General features: G+C 46.6%; 1 protein-coding gene and 1 pseudogene across 2 annotated transcripts in view; one reads left to right on the top strand and one right to left on the bottom strand.

Annotated features, from left to right (window-relative positions):
- The window catches only part of Lmf2 (lipase maturation factor 2), a 4,872-nt gene extending 3,890 nt beyond the window's left edge, over positions 1-982 (top strand). The window contains exons 13-14 of the mRNA XM_031352828.1: positions 47-143; positions 239-982. Coding sequence (XP_031208688.1) covers positions 47-143; positions 239-535 — 394 coding nt within the window. The 3' untranslated portion in view covers positions 536-982. The remainder of the gene's footprint in view (positions 1-46; positions 144-238) is intronic.
- A 1,700-nt stretch (positions 983-2,682) lies between these two features.
- LOC116081776 lies at positions 2,683-3,183 on the bottom strand (annotated as a pseudogene). The gene has a single exon (XR_004115000.1). The product of XR_004115000.1 is annotated as a cyclin-dependent kinases regulatory subunit 2 pseudogene (transcript).
- Between the last annotated feature and the right edge of the window lie 9,233 nt (positions 3,184-12,416).

Below are 12,416 nucleotides of genomic sequence, written 5' to 3'. Positions count from 1 at the left end.
GGGGGCTGAGCTGTAGCTGCACGATGACTCTCCGGTTCTGTTACAGCCGGTGGTGGCACCGCCAATGGGTAGAGGAATTCTTCCCATCTGTGTCCTTGGGGGACCCAACACTGGAAATTCTGCTCCAACAGTTTGGACTAAAGGTATGAAGGAGCCAGCTGAACTGCAAGAGGTAGCAGGGTGCTTTGCCTGTTGCAGGGGTAAACCTCGTGGGCTTTTCTCGGTTTTGTCTCCATAGGAAAAGAGTCCACTCCGGGCCGGCAGCCCCAGCAATGGCCTAGCTCAGACCCTGAACTGGGTGCGGGCACAGCTGTCTCCTCTGGAGCCTTCCATCCTGCTGTGGGGGCTCTTAGGGGCAGTGGTGGCTATCCGAGTTGTGCAGACCCTACTCGCCCCCCGCCCGCTCCAGTCCTCAAAACAGACTAGAGAGGAAAAACGTAAGCAAACTCCCAAGAAGGATTCCAGAGCTGCCTCTGAGCAGGCTGCCTCCAACAGCAACAGCAGTGACTCCAGGGCCCCTCGGCGGAAAAAGTAGCCTCATGCGCTATCATCAGCCAGCCAGGTGTCCTAACGAAGAAGTCAGAGCCTCGGGATTCTAGCACACACCATGACATAGCCCAGCCACTGTGCCTTAGCCAGTCCTGCCAGGGCAAATGCAGACCGGAACACTACCCCTGAGGATTGTGTCACCTTGAGAGCCCTGCTCATCCCTTTACACCTTCGCAGATCCTTCACTGCTCACCTTCTACAGTCTTGGAACCGACCCAGAAGTGGGCCTGTGGCCTAGCTCAGGACTTCTCCTGGTACACTGCAATCAGTGTACCCATAGATGCAAAGGCCTGGGTCTGGACTTCCTACCCAGCCCCACTGTGGAGAGGGTGAGCTAAACCTGCTGAGGACAGGAGCCAGAGGAAGTGGGTCCATGAGACTGTGCCTGCTGCCCCCAGACTGCACCAATAAAGGCCTCGTTTGTACATACCCATTTACTAGTGGTTTCTTCCTTCTGAGGAGCCCCGAGGATAGTTGACACTGCCTAGACGGGTTACTGACCAGGCTAAATGGACTCCCTATTTGTCACTCAGTGTTCTCCATAAAATAGACAAAAAGGCCCGGTTACAAGAAGCCTTGGTCAGCACAAGCTGGCAGACCTGCACAGTGAGGGCTGTGCGGCCAGTGGAGGAAGATGAAACTAGAACAACCCAAGGGTCACCCTGAATGCAGCCCTGTCTCCACCTCCTGCTTCTGCTCTTCAGAACAGTCAGAGTGTGAAAGAGATGAAGGGGGAAGAAGAGTAGAGATGGTTATGTTAGAGATATAAATCTAGAGAGGGGTGAATATATATCCCAGAGGTGCTAGACCTAGGATGGAAGAAAGAAGGTGCACGTGGTCCCCCAGCCTCGTCCTGGGCAGAGGACAAAGGAGCTGGAGTCTGTTTCCCAGGGCCCGGCTGTCAGCTCCCGCCTTCCTTGGGATCTTGCAGCACAGCTTCCTTTATCCCCGCTCTATTGTTGGTCCACACCCCTTCCTTTTCCTCTCCCAGAGCAGCTTCCAGATTCAGCTACCCGGGCTGGCCAACAATCCCAAGGGCGCCCCTGTCTATTTATCCCCAAAACTTGCGGTCGTTGGCACGTGCCATCATGCCCATTTTTGTTTGGTGTTTCGTTTTGGTGTTTGGTTTGGATTTTTAGGGGTTTTGTTTTGTTTTGTTTGAAACAGGGTTTCTCTGTTTCAGCCCTGGCTGTCCTGGAATTTGCTTTGTAGACCAGGCTGGCCGTGCATTCAGAGATCCACCCTCCTCTGCCTCCCATATGCTAGAATTAAAGTGAGCACCACCATGTCTAGCCGTGCCCAGGTTTTTTTTATATGGGTTATGGGGATCCAGGATTAGGTCCTTGTGCCTATGTGGTAAGCACTTCACTGACTAGACCATCTCTTTAGCCCCTTAACTGGTTTTTTCAATTTCATTTTTTACTTTTATGTGCATAGGTGTTTTGACTATGTATGTTTGGGTGTCAGAACTTGGAGTTACAGACAGTTGTTAGCTGCCGTGTGGGTACTGGGATTTGAACCCTGGTCCTTTGGAAGAGTAGTCAGTGCCCTTAACCACTGAACCATCTCTCCAGGCCCCCTTAACCAGTTTTTAAAGATTTACTTTTATTGTTTTTACTTACATGTATGGGTATGTACATGGGAGCACAGCTGGCAGAACCCGTAGATCCCCTGGAATTACAAACAGTTGTGAGCCACCAGGTGTGGGTGTTAGAAACTGAACTTGGATCATCAGAAAGAGCAGCATACACTATGAGCCATCAATGTTCTGAAGTATATATTATTGTAGCACTCAAAGTATTTTGTAACTATAATCTCTTGCCATTGTTTCTGCAACTTTCCCAATACCCCCAAAAGAAGTCCTGTATCCCTTAAATAATAATTCTCCTTGGTCCCTAGCAATCTGTGTTCATTCGTTTGTTCGTTCCTTCCTTCTTTCTTTCTCTTTTCTTAGTTCTAGACACCTCATAGAAACTGAATTATCCTATAATTTTCCTTTGCCTCTTTTTTTTTGTCTTATTTTGCACTATATTTTCACGATCCATCCATGGTATAATGTATCAGAGTGTCATTTCTTTTTTTATTTCTTTTTATTTTATTTTTTTCTGAAACAGGGTCTTTTTTTATATATAAATGCAATATACAAACTTTATTTAACAAAACAGGTAAAGTAAAACAGGCATTTATATTAAGAAAAAACTACAAGAAAATTTAACAACATAAAACTAACCTACTTGCAGTTGCATTTAACTGAGCTCTGTCGCTGTGAAGAATACAGCTCATGCACAGGTATGGATGAAAGGTTTACATTTTTTTCAAGTATTCACTGAACACTACCTTATATACACATTTACATTAAATTTGAAAAAGGTTATAGATGGTTCCAGCTGTACTTCATTTTTGTTGTTCTTTTGGAAGAGGTCTTCTAAAGAGGAGAATATGCGGTTCTGGCTCATGAATCATGTAATGAACCCATCCTAGACTCTGTTGGACACCAAGTCTCCTCCACTCTTCTTCGGACATCAGATGAGTTTTGGGTACTTGTTTGGAGAGTTCTCTGGGTAACATGACATGCCGGTACTCGTAGTGTTCATCGGAGTACTTGTCTGAGTAGTAGATCTGCTTGTGGGCCATCCTGCCGGCATGCAGAGGAGAAAACAGGAGCAGGAAACGGTTGTGCAGGCCCATAGGCAGACATGGAGCCTGAAACAGGGTCTTATGTAGCCTAGGCTACATTTTATCTTAACCTGTCATCTCTAACAAAAGGCCTGTGGGTGCATGGCCCGACATAGCAGGGCTCCAGATTCTGTCCGCTGAAAAGCAATGTCAGGCCTTTCTGGGCATAGGGAGCCAAAGACAGCCTTGAACTTCTTTTTTTTTTTTTTTTTTTTTTGGTGTTTAGGCTGGCCTTGAACTCAGAAATCTGCCTGCCTCTGCCTCCCTAATGCTGGATTACAGACATGGGCCACCGATCTGTATTGGGGGATTATTTGTGTTCTGGGGTTTTGTTTTGGGGAGGAGTGTGTGTGTGCATTGCTTGGTTATTATTGGAGTTGGTTGCTTGGTTGTTTTTGAGACGAGGTTTTGCTATGTAGCACTGGCTAGACAGGAGATTACTATGTAAGGCCAGCTTCAGCTGTCCTGCAATCCTTCTGCCTCAGCTTCTCAAGGGCTTGGATTACAGCATGTCCCACCTCACCAGGCTACGTTTCTCAGTTTGCCCCACACAAGGATGAAGCGTTGTCAGGTTTATCAGCAGTAATCATTTTAGTTTCATCATACACAGAACTGCCCCTTTTGTCTTGCATGTTATTGGTCACAAGCCTAGCCTTTAACACTGAGCCATCTCTCCAGCCCCAGTTTCAGCTCTGAGAACAGAACTGAAAAACATGGCCAGCCAAGTTAGTGTCACTGTCTCCGTTGATGCAGGGAGTTTCGTCATTGTGGTTGAAGGGAGCCGATAGTGGTTTCAGGATCCTATCAAAATAGCTTTAGCCTTGCAGCCCTGAGAGGAAATAAGCAGAAACCAGGGGCTGTGTTTTTGTTGTCAACGTTGTCTGTAGTAAGACCCAGAAGAGAAGCTAGCATGTAAATAGCAGAGACAGCAAGAGGAGTGGCAAGGCCGGAGTGGGGTCAGGAGAAAGCCAAACCCCATTCCTTCCTTCATGCCCCACAGCAGTTCCAGCAATGGGAGCCCCAAGAAAGGCCTGACAGTCCCCCTGAGTGAGCAGAATCTTGAGCCCTGCTATTTATCCTCCCATGTACACTTTGGGACTTTTTAGAAGTAGCAGGAAAGAATCCCCAAGGGATACAGGTTCTGGGGACAATAGTCAGGAGGACAACCAAAGCAATACTGTGATCAGTGACCACAACCAGAGTGGAAATGGACATTCAAGTCAGATGTGGTGGCTCATACCTGTCATTCCAGAGAAGGGTCTCAAATGTCAAACCGGCCGGCACTACATCCCACGGGGAAGGGAGGGGAAGGGAAGGGAGGGGAGGGGAGAGGAGGGGAGGGGAGGCTGGGAATAGGATCTCGCGTCTGTCCACATGAAGTCGTACTACTCAGCCTCTACATGTCGATTTGGAGCATGATTTCCAACCCAAGGAACCAAACTCCCTTGGAGAAACGGCTGATGCTAGGAGGGCTGGTACAGCCTTGAGGGGAGTTGAAAAGCAGGCACAGAAAAGTCCTCACTGTGAAATCCTCAGAGTGCACCAGGCCCTCCCTGCCTTCAGTCTCTTCTCTAGCACAGTGTTCTCAACCTCCCTAATGCTGCAACCCTTTAATATGGCTCCTTTTGGTTTTTCAGGACAGGGTTTCACTGTGCAGCCTAGGCTGTCCTGGAACTCACTATATAGAACAGGCTGGCCTCAGACTCAGAGATCTGCCTGCCCTCCGCCCCCATTGGGAGTGCAGGGATCAAAGGCTTGCACCACCACCATCCAGTTCAGCTCCTCTTGCTGCAGTGATCCCCCCCCCATCATAAAACTGTTTTGTTACAACTTCATAACTGTATTTTTGCTACTGCTATGATGCTATGTTGGTTTATGCTATAAATATCTGATATATGACCCCAGAGGGTCATGCCCCACAAGATTGAGAACCACTGCTAGAAAAAAACAAAGGAAATCTGCAGAACTTATGACTCCTACTACTTAGAAAAAGCATTCTAAAGCAGGGATTAAGTGACAGATCTCGAGATGGGATCATCCCGGATTGTCCCAAGTGGGCCCTAAATGCCACCCCAGGTGTTCCAGCAGCAGATAGCACTTGTCCACCCCCAGAAGACCCGAATGAAGTACAGAGACACAGACACAGGTTACTAAGTGGTCCGGGAGCTGGGAGAATTAGGCAACAGCCAACAGACATCACTAGCACTGGCTTTCCCTTCCCGCCTTCTGAACTTGAAACAAGGAATTTCTTGGGATTTTGTTGTTTGCTTGTTTGTTTGTTTTCTGGTTCTAGGAAGGAAACCCCAAGACTGCAAACATACCAGGTTGGCTCTGCCACTGAGTATAACCTCAGAATTGTTTTGCAGGGGGGGGCGGGGTTTATAACCATATAACCTTATATGGTTATATCAAGTCAACTGTCTCCCATAATGACTCTACTCATTATATTTCCAGTAAGAATGTGAAAATGAGCTAGGCAGTGGTGGCGCACGCCTTTAACCCCAGCACTCAGAAGGCAGAGGCAGGAGGATCTCTGAGTTCAAGGCCAGCCTGGTCTACAGAGTAAGTTCCAAGACAGCCAGGGCTACACAGAGAAACCCTGTCTTGAAAAAAGTGGGAAGCGGGGCAGTGGTGGCGCACGCCTTGAATCCCAGCACTTGGGAGGGAGAGGCAGGCGGATTTCTGAGTTCGAAACCAGCCTGGTCTACAGAGTGAGTTCCAGGACGGCCAGAGCTATACAGAGAAACCCTGTCTCAAAATAAAACAAAACAAAAAACAAAAAAACAAAACAAAACAAAAAACAAAAACAAAAACAAAAAACGAAAAAAGTGGGAAAATAGTCCCTTTCCCCACATCCTCAGTGGCTCATTATTCTGATTTTTTTTGAGGTTATAACTTAAGTACATAATTTCCCCATGCTCTTTCCTTCCTCCAACCTTCCTATGTACTCTCCCTTATTGTCTTTCAAATTCATGACCCGTTTTTAGTTATTTTCACACACATACATGTGTTCCTTACTACATCGATTTAGTATACTCAGTGGGTCACATGATACATTTTTATGTTTCCAGGGCTGACCATTTGGTATTAGATAACCAGCTGGTGTGCGCTTCTCTGGGGAAGACTGTTTCTCCTGCTCCTTAGTTGCCTGTAGTTTTTTGTCTAGGGTTGATGCCTCCTGAACTCTGCCCTGTGTGCCTTAGTATGACTGTTAGTGCCGCCCTCATTCAGGTCATATCTAGGCAGCCGCGTTAGTGAGACCTCACGGGTGTAGCTTCTGACTTTTTTTGGAAACAACCTCCTAACATTCAACTTCCTATTCCTCTGTGATCCCCGAGCCTTACATATAGTCGTTGTGTTGTAGATGTATCAGTGGGACTAGGCTCTACAACTCCGAATTTTGATCGGGCGTGGGGTAAAATAATTCTGTTTAATTTATGTGTATGTATGATTTGTCTGCATGCATGTCTGTGCACCACATGTGAACTGCCTGCTGCCTTAGGAGGCCGGAAGAGAATGTTCCAGATCCCCTGGGACTGAAGTTACAGACCGTTGTAACCTGCCATGGGGGTGCTAGGAATCGAGCCCAGTCCTCTGGAAGAGCAACCAGGTGCTCTTAACTGTTTAGCCACCTCTCCAGCCCCTGTAACATCTTTTCTTTTCTTTTTTTTTAAAGGTTTATTTATTTATTATGTGTAAGTACACTGTAGCTGTCTTCAGACACACCAGAAGAGGGCATCAGATCTCATTACGGATGGTTGTGAGCCACCATGTGGTTGCTGGGATTTGAACTCAGGACCTTTGGAAGAGCAATCAGTGCTCTTAACCACTGAGCCATCTCTCCAGCCCCACATCTTTCCTATAATAGCCATTCTAACAAGTGTGAGGTGAAATCACAGTGCACTTTGTTTTGTTATGTTGGTGGTGCCAGGGCCTCCCGATTGTAGGCAAGGAGTCTATCATGAAACCTTGCCCCTCATGCCTTGTGTAGTCTTTGTTTACATTTTTTCAATTCTTAATGATACTGAGCATTTTTTTCATACACCTATTGGCCATTTTTATGTCTGTTGAGAGAGAGGTAATGAATGTCTCACTATTTCACCCAGGCTAGTCCTGAATTCATGGGCTCAAGTGATTATCTTGCTCAGCTAGCCTCCTGTGTAATTAGGACAACAAGCGTGGGCTACCATCGCCAGCTCTAGAGAGATTTCTGTAAGGCCTTTGCCTTTTCTTCTCAGTAGTGTTGGGGTAGAGCCTAGGCCATGATGCATGCTAGGGACACTCTACCACTGAGCTACATCCACAGCGTTCTCCCCGCCCCTCTCATTTTTAAATTTGTGTGTGTACCACAGGCCTGTGGAAGCCCTCAAGAGTCAGAAGAGGGTATCAGATCCCCCACAGCCAGAGTGGAAACTCCCTAGAAGCCATAATGGTCACTCTAGTGAAGACTCTTAGCAGTGGAGAATAGGGAACTGAGCCAGCCTTCTCCTGTAACCAGGCAAGGCTTCCTTCCAGTGGTGGGACTCGGGCACCAACCCAACTTCAGAATCTCCAATCTACAGTTAGCCCTGCCTGTAAGATGTGCTGTGATAACATGGCACAGAACTTGTGGGTGTGGCCAGTCATTGGGAGTCCACTCCACAAGAGGGAGCCCATGCCTGACACTGCCTGGATGACCAGGAACCAGAGGCTGGATATCCCAGAGACTTAGGACACAACGAAACATGACTAGCCAAAAACCGTCAATGAAATGTTGCCTAATGATATTCTGCCATATTCATAGGTCGATGTCTAGCCCAGTTGTCATCAGAGAGGCATCCTCCAGCAACTGATGGGAGCAGATGCAGAGACCCACAGCCAACATTAGGCAGAGCTCAGGGAACCCCATGGAAGCGGGGTGGGGTAGGGGGAAGAATTGTAGGAACCAGAGGGGTCACAGACACCAAGTGAACATGATCTACAGAATTAACTAAGCAGGACTCATGGGAGATTGAAGTGGCAGTCAGGAAATCTACATGGGTCTGAGCTAAGTCCTCTGCATATATGTTATGGTTGTGTAGCTTGGTGTTCTTATGAGACTCCTAACCGTGAGAGTGGAGCTGTTTCTGAATCTTCCTTGCTCTTGGGACCCTTCTCCTCCTACTGGGTTGTCTCATCAGCCTTGATAGAAGGGTTTGTGCCTATTCTTTTCTAAAGATTTATTTATTGCATTTATGAGTACATTCTAGCTGTCTTCAGGCACGCCAAAAGAGGGTATCAGATCCTATTATAGATATAGATGGTTGTGAGACACCGTGTGGTTGCTGGGAATTGAAGAGCAGTCAGTGCTCTTAACCACTGAGCTGTCTCTCTCTCTCTCTATATATATATATATATATAGAGATATATATATATCTCTATATATATATATAGAGAGAGAGAGAGAGAGAGAGAATCACATACCTGCAGGAGCCCTCAGAAGTCAGAAGAGGGCGTGAGATCCCCTAGAACTAGAGCTACTGGTAGTTATTATCTGCCATGTGAGTTCTAGAAACCAGACTCAGGTCCTCTGAAAAGGATCAAATGCTCTCAACCACTAAGCTATCTCTCCAGTCCTACCTTTGCCCATGGTTTATTGAGTTATCTTCTTACTATTTACTAAGTTCTTTATATTTTTTGTGGTTTTTTTTCACATTCTGTAGGTTATCCCTTCCCTAAATTGGTTTGATTGTTTCCTTCCTGTGTGGGAAGACCATAGTCTGTTGTAATCACATTTGCACACAGTTAAACATATGTGTGAGCAATTGCAAATGTGTGTATGCCATAGCATGCATGTGGAGGTCAGAGGACAATTACTAAGAGTTGGTTCTTCTACCAGGTGGTTTCAGGGTGCCAGGCTTGGCAGCAAGCATCTTCACCTGTTGATCCATCTCAATACACAGGCATACACACACACACACACATACACACACACACACACACACACACACACACACACACACACGAGTGTGTACAAGCACCTTTTAGGTTGTTTTGGGTTTGTTTTTTTTGTGGGGGGTTGAGACAGGATGTCAAGCAACCCATGTTACTCTCAAATTTGATATGCAACTTCTCTTTTTTTGTTATTTTTTTGGTTTTGGTGGGTTTTTTTCAAGAAAGGGTTTCTCTGTGCAGCCCTGGCTGTCCTGGAAGTCACTTTGCAGGCCAGTCTGGCCTTGGTTTCACAAAAATCTGCCTTCCTCTGCCTTCTGAGTGCTGGGATTAAAGGCCCAGCTATGATATGTAACTTCTGGTCCTCCTGTATCCACTTCCCAAATGCTGGGATTGTAGGTGTGCTGAGTGCGACTTTGGACATTGTAACAATAGTGTTTCATCTGTAAGTGTGGGCTATCTTTCCATTCATGTGTGCACTGGGAAGTGCATTGCATCATTGTCCTCTGTTTCTCAATGTAAAAATGATTATCTCCCTGGTAAAGTTTATCCCCACTCCTTTTGTCAATACTGTGAACAGAATGGCTTTCTTTTCTGTTGTGTGTTTGTTTCATTTTGACAGGGTCACATTGTAGCTCAGATTGGCCTCCAAGTCACAACAGTCTCCTTACCCGTTTCCTGAGTAGTGAGAGTATAGGCAGGAGTCATCGTGCCTAGATGGTTTCTTTTCTTTTTCAGATAGTTCTTAGTGTGTAGAGGTTAGCTCAGTGGTGGAGTGCTTGCCTGGTATGCATGAGGCTTTCTCTAGGTCCAGTCCTTAGCAACACAAGAAAAAAGGAAGGAAGGAAGCAAGAAAGGAAGGAAGGAAGGAAGGAAGGAAGGAAGGGGGGAGAGAGGGAGGGAGGGAGGGAGGGAGGGAGGAAGGCTAGTCACTGGTTTCTCTCTTGGTGTTAGGAACTGAACCCAGGGCCTCACACATAAAGGACAGGCATTCTGCCACTGTGCTGTGTCCCCAGCCCACCACTGATTTTGCATGATTTATTTTTAAGAAAGTCTAGCTCAGGGGGGCTGGAGAGATGGCTCAGCGGTTAAGAGCACTGACTGCTCTTCCAGAGATTCTGAGTTCAATTCCCAGCAACCGCATGGCGGCTCACAACCATCCTTAAAGAGATCTGACCCCCTCTTCTGGAGTGTCTGAAGACAGCTACAGTGTACTCATATCTCACATGTAATAAATGAATAAATATTTAGAAAAAGAAAAAAGAAAGAAGGTCTAGCTCAGAAAGCCTAGCTAGAAGGGAAGTATGAACCGGGCAAAGCTTGAACTCCCAGTCATTCTGCCTCAGCCTCCACAGCACTGGAGTTATGATCCTGTGCCACCAAGCCCACTAAAAAGTCACACGAGAAAGCAACAAATTCACCTGAGACTCTTGAAGACACATCAAAAGGATCCAGGAGCCACTCCGGAAGCTTCTGCCTCCAGTCAGAGAAGGGACCATCACACAGCTGAAGCACACCCAACAGAATGAAAGCTAGCTAGCTATATTTGGAGGAGGGGTTCCTTGTTTTTTCAAGACAGGTTTCTCTGTAGTGTAGCCTTGGCTGTCCTGGCGCTTGCTCTGTAGACCAGGCTGGCTTCGAACTCACAGAAATCTCCCTGCCTCTGCCTCCACAGTGCTGCGATTAAAGATGTGTGCCACCACTGCCCAACTCCAAAAGCTGTATAGTCTTAAATACAGAGATGATCATCTTGCAAGAATTCCGAGGAACCAACTCATTGGTATATTAATAAGTTAAAGGAAAGCATTTACCATCCTGCTTACAGCTCCACCAGGACACATGGGAGGGAGTTTCTCCACTGTAGTGTTCCAACATAAACGAGAAAGGCTTCTGCCATCAACGGCAGGCACTGTGTGCTCCCTAGACTTCGATGGTGAACACCTGAGAGCAACCTGACTCCATGAGTCTGATTCATTCCCCAGATTCACTCACCAGTTAACAAGAACTGCAGGGAAATGTTAGAGACGGGAAGCAACCGGAAAAGCCTTGCTGAAGAAAATCCCCTAAGAGCAGGGACTCTTTTTCTTCAGAGGCATTTCTAGAGGAATGAGGGAAGACTCTGAGCTGAAAGAAAGAATAAGCAAACCTGGTGATGTGTCACAGTGAGGGATGAGTGACATGGTAGTCATTGGCAAGCCCAGACGGGACAGTGTCTTAGGCACTTCAGGGCACTGAGGAGTCCCGCATCAATGCTCATGGGTGTAGCCTAGGTAATCAGTCCTCCATACTCTTTCTGTCCATCTGTCTCTGTCTTTCCGTCCATCTGTCTGTCTGTCTGTCTTGACAGGTGTGTGGCTGTCCTGGAACTGACTCTGTAGACCAGACTGGCCTTGAACTCAGAGATCCACCTGTCTCTGCCTCCCAAGTGCTTTTAAAAGTGTGCTCCAGGCCAGGCAGTGGTGGCACATGCCTTTAATCTCAGCACTTAGAAGGCAGAGACAGACAGATTTCTGAGTTCGAGTCCAGCCTAGACTACAGAGTAAGTTCCAGGACAGCCCTGTTTCAAAAAACAAAACAAAACAAAACAAAACAAAAGTGTGCTCCAGGGCTGGAGAGATGGCTCAGTGGTTAAGAACACTGACTGCTCTTCCAGAGGTCCTGAGTTCAGTTCCCAGCAACCACATGGTGGCTCACAACCACCTGTAACAGATTCTGGTATATCTGAAGACAGCTATAGTATACTCATATGCATTAAATAAATAAAATCTTAAAAATAAAGTAGGGCTGGAGAGATGACTCAGCCGGTAAGAGCACTGACTTCTCTTTCGAAGGTCCTGAGTTCAAACCCCAGAAACCACATGGTGGTCACAACTGTCTGTAACAGGATCAGATGTCCTCTTCTGGTGTGTCTGAAGACAGACAGTATACTCATACATAAAATAAATGAACCTTTGAGCTGGTGTGAGCAGGGACTGAGTGAGCAGGGCCAACCAGAGTGACCCTGACTGGTTGTGTTCCCAACAACCACATAAAGGCTCACAACCATCTGTACAGCTACAATGTACTCATATACATAAAATAAATAAATCTTAAAGATATGTGCAAAAAAAAACCATTGCACATAAAAAAAAATGTGCTCCACTACCACCTGGCTCCCCCACCCCCTTTTCTATTGAAGGAAACTAAATCTAGAAAAGTTAATGGCGCCGGGTGGTGGTGGTGCATGCCTTTAATCCCAGCACTTGGGAGGCAGAGGCAGATTTCTGAGTTTGAGGCCAGCC

Source organism: Mastomys coucha, unplaced genomic scaffold, assembly GCF_008632895.1.
Source record: "Mastomys coucha isolate ucsf_1 unplaced genomic scaffold, UCSF_Mcou_1 pScaffold11, whole genome shotgun sequence".
Classification (NCBI taxonomy): domain Eukaryota; kingdom Metazoa; phylum Chordata; class Mammalia; order Rodentia; family Muridae; genus Mastomys; species Mastomys coucha.
The sequence above is the reverse complement of the archived record's forward strand: the minus strand, read 5'-3'. Positions and strand labels throughout refer to the sequence as shown.